The 4,080-nt window shown below is 57.3% G+C and overlaps 1 protein-coding gene across 1 annotated transcript; it reads left to right on the top strand.

Annotated features, from left to right (window-relative positions):
* Window positions 1-1,804: 1,804 nt before the first annotated feature.
* Window positions 1,805-3,655, top strand: LOC108645394 (ATP-dependent DNA helicase RecG-like). The gene has a single exon (XM_018090578.1). It carries the CDS (start codon window positions 1,805-1,807, stop codon window positions 3,653-3,655), a length of 1,851 nt encoding a protein of 616 aa, XP_017946067.1.
* Window positions 3,656-4,080: the final 425 nt, after the last annotated feature.

The raw sequence follows: 4,080 nt of genomic DNA, 5'->3' as shown, positions 1-4,080 counted from the left end.
CCATCGTTTTTTCTACCTCCTGCCGCATGTGAGCGACCGCGATATTCACGCCCTGATCAATCAGTTCGTCGAATGTCTTGCGTGCACGAACGATGGTTTCCGGGTTTTTCATGGAGCCGACCTTCATGCGCAGATACTTCAGCGCAACGTCCGGAGGGACTTCATTTGCATAGATGGACAACAGAAGTTGAATGTAGGTGCGCAGACCTACCCCCAATTTCTCCTGCATCTGCAAGAGTTCAGCGCGAATAGCCATTGGCTTGTCGCCTTCAAACCAGGCATCGCCGTACTTGAGCTCCATGAAAGCAGCCAAGTCATCCGCGATACCCAGTTGGTCGCCCAACGCCTCGATCCATTCGAGCGCCGCTCCCACATCATCAGATGACATGGGATTCGGCTGCGGTTCCTTGGGATCCATCGGTTCCTTGGGTTCCATCGGCTCCATCGGCTCCATCGGTTCCATTGGCTCTGTCGGCAAAGACTCAGTCACCTGAGCATACACCGGCTCGCACCGCGACACAGGCAGCCATCCAGATGGAATGGCCACATTGTTCGAAGCGGTCTGATGTACTGCCAACGGCATGCGTCGCTGTTCCTCGATCTGCATGAGCTTGCTCATGTCGATGCTGGACTCCAGCACCGGCACCCACTGGAGCCCACGCTTTTCAAGCCCATTTTCGTCGAAGTAGGTGCGCTGTTTCAGCGCCTTCGTGATGTAGAACACCGGGTTTCCGTGCGGATCGAAACGAGGAATATGACTGCGGAACTTCTCATGGATTTCTTCCAGACGAAGAAAGATATCCTCTGCGGCGTACTGGCTGCCCGTGGGCATGGAAAAGGGAACCACGCCCGTGACGCCCGGAATGAAGAAGAGCAGATCACCACGGAAGCGGCACGCGCCCGCAGCAAACTCGGGGCATACGCTCGGATCACACTTTCCTCGTATCGTCGGCTCCCTGCGCAGCCATTTCTTGCGCTTGGCCTGTTTCTGTTCGTCGGCGTTCACCGGCTTCAGATAGATGCAGTTACGCTCGCCCACGTCACTGTATACAGAGTGGTAGCGCAGTTTGCCAACAGGGACGGAGAACTCGGACTTGAAGAAGCCCTCGACACCGCCAGGTACATCGGGAAAAACGACCGGGAAGCGGTAGAGCTTGCGCACCACCTTGTCCCCTACGGTTTCGTCGGTACCATACAGCTCCATGATTTTATTGACCACAAGCTGCCCTCCCTCGATGTCTGGAGCAGACAGTCGGAAATCCTGCGGATTCTTGGGGATGAACGGATACTTGATCCCCTCATTCTCAAGAATTGCTTCGGCTTCCTTGAAGGTTTTTTCCCCATCCATGACCTTCTGGTACAAGGCCATGACTCTGGGGTTGTTCATGTGATTTTTGGTGGGAACCTTGGTGCCAGGACGGATGCGTCCTGCGATGGGGTTGGATGCACGCTTGCGTGCTTCCGATAGCAATGATGCCATTTTGCGCTCCTGCGGATGTATCCGCGCGAAGTTGTCGTGCCAGACATTTGGCACGACCTTTCATTGCTGCCACAGGTGCGGCAAAGAAAGCCCTTTGGCTCAAGGCTGTTGGTTCGCGACCAACCCCACTGGTGTGCTCGCTGCACAGACGCACGGTATGATCCGATGGTAGCCAGACAAGCCGACTTCCATGCAACGAGCACGCCAGTAAGTTCGGAATTCAAGTAGTTTGCAGCCTTGTCATGAAGAATCTTTATCGATAAACAGAGATTTTTGGCTACGAATCGATTTTGACAAGCGATCTTTGATGGGTAGGTTACATTCATGGAAAAAACGGAACATCCACTCCTCTCACTGGGCTGCACCAGCAATGCGCATGCACTGCTGGTGCTACCACGCGGGTACATCGACACCAGATTCCATCGGCGAACACTTGCAACCTTGACCCAGGGGGAAAAGGTACTGATCTCCGCACGCTTGGAAAGCTGGACAGGCATCGACAAGAACAGCAATGTCTCCTCCAGCCCATTTCCGGATCAACTGCGCGTCAACGTGGTGCTCGATTGCGGAGCGCGACTCGGGTTTCGTGTATTCAGCAAGGTTCAGGAATGGCTCGAAATTCTCCGCGAAAAACCGCGTGAGATCCAGTTCATCGCGGCTCTTGTGGTTCACCCTCAATTCGGTGCATCCCTGACCCAGGTTGCCCTTGGAGCTTGCACGAACTCCGTGACCGTGCACTATGCGGGCAAGCCAGGCGCATCGGGTGAACTGATTCAGCACACCATCGCAGGCCTGCGTGGCGCCCAGGAATGCGTCATGCAAGCTGCCAAGCTGATGATGGAGCAACGCGGCGTTGTGGCAACACTGCGCCAGCACGGCTACACCGAAGTGAGGGCCTTCATACGGGATCTTCACTTTCCCTCGGCCCCCGAGGCAGGCTATCGAGCGCTTGCCGCAGCACGCGCCGCAGCCATCGCCGAAGTGCATGGGCTACTGCCTATTCCACCTGTTCGCGCACCCCTGGGCTACGACCTGGACAAGCACCTGATCGAAGCCGTGAAGGCTCAGCCTGAGCAACTGAGCAAGGAACAGCGCTGGGCACTCAACCAGATCCGCGTCTCGATGCTCGCTGGCAAAGGTTCGCGCATCCTGCTCAACGGGGACGTTGGCACTGGCAAAACCCTTGTTTTCACCCTCGCAGCTGGCGCCGTTGGACGCGCCTGCAATGAACCTGTAGCGATCATGGCTCCCAGTGATCTTGTTGCGCGACAGATTTACGAAAACGCAGTGAAGCGCTTCCCCGATCTTGAGCCCCTGCTTGTAATCGGCGGCTCGAACGACAACCGGCCCAGCAAGTTCTACGTTGGAACCCAGGCACTGCTTGCGCGCAGCCTTCCGAAACTGGCCCTGATCGTGGTGGATGAGCAGCACAAGTTCTCGGTGGCGCAGCGCATGGCCTTGGCGCACGATGAAACCCACCTCATCGAAGCCAGCGCCACCCCGATTCCACGGTCTCTTGCGCTCGCCCTCTTCGGCGAATGGACCAATGTCCAGATCAAGACCCCACCAGTGGAGCGTCACATCACCTCGCGCTGGTTGAGTGAAGAAGAGCGCCGTCAGGCAAACCTCATCGTGCGCCAACACCTGGATGCTGGGCGCAAAGTGATGTACCTCTACCCATCGGTCAAAGGCGATGGGCTGCTCAACGCCGCCGAACGCCTGAAGCAAGCCTTCCCAGGCAAGGTCGTGGCCATGCACGGCCAGTGCAACGAAAAACTGGCAGCACTGGAATCCTTCAAGAGCGGAGCCACCCCCATTGCAGCCGTCAGCACGGTCGTGGAAGTAGGCTTGGACGTTCCAGACATTGGGGTCATGGTGGTCAACGGTGCGGATCGCTTCGGGATGGCCCAGCTCCACCAGTTGCGCGGCCGACTGATGCGCGCTGGCGGTGCAGGTGACTTCATCCTCTACACCAAGACCAAGAAGCTGGCAGTGCCCACCAGACGCCGACTGGAAGCCATCTGCTCGACGTCTGATGGATTCACCTTGGCCGAAGCCGATCTGGCGATTCGAGGCTTTGGCGAGCTCTTGGGCGAATGCCAGGCAGGCGCAGCAAGCCAGCTATTCAAGTTGACCGATCTAAAGCCCGAGGACTTTCTAGAGCATAGTGGTTGATCGAAATGCGCGGCAAGCCCTGGCCCTCAGGCCAGGGAAGGGTTCGTCTTCCAGCGCCTCCAAGTTCGAGCTGGCAGGCAAGAGCGTGCCATGCGCCGCTTCGCCGGTACCGACGCTGTAGAAGGCGCGCTACGAACACAGAGAAGAGCTCTGGTGGTGTTGAGCATCGAGCCAAATTTGGCTCAATGTCCCATGAGGCACAGAGCTTCACTGGAATACGCACTCACACAAGGGCCAGGCACGCAGCCTCGGCGAGGCAGGAACCCACCGAAGCAATCACTCCCGTTTCCAGCCAGGCTGGAGAACGTCAGGGAGAGGATCACAATCGATCACCCTCATGCAGTTGCGCTTCACTTCGTTCATCGTAACCAACTTGCAGCGGGACTTGCACTCGTAGGTCTGCATCCCCATCGGGCGCCCCCAAA

This window comes from Xenopus tropicalis, unplaced genomic scaffold (genome assembly GCF_000004195.4).
Source record: "Xenopus tropicalis strain Nigerian unplaced genomic scaffold, UCB_Xtro_10.0 Sca59, whole genome shotgun sequence".
NCBI classification, from domain to species: Eukaryota; Metazoa; Chordata; class Amphibia; order Anura; family Pipidae; genus Xenopus; species Xenopus tropicalis.
Note: the sequence above shows the minus strand (reverse complement) of the source record. Positions and strands in the feature narration are given on the sequence as shown.

Coding starts and splice junctions, on each gene's coding strand:
- LOC108645394 (XM_018090578.1), top strand. CDS start 1,805: ATGGAAAAAACGGAACATCCACTCCTCTCACTGGGCTGCACCAGCAAT.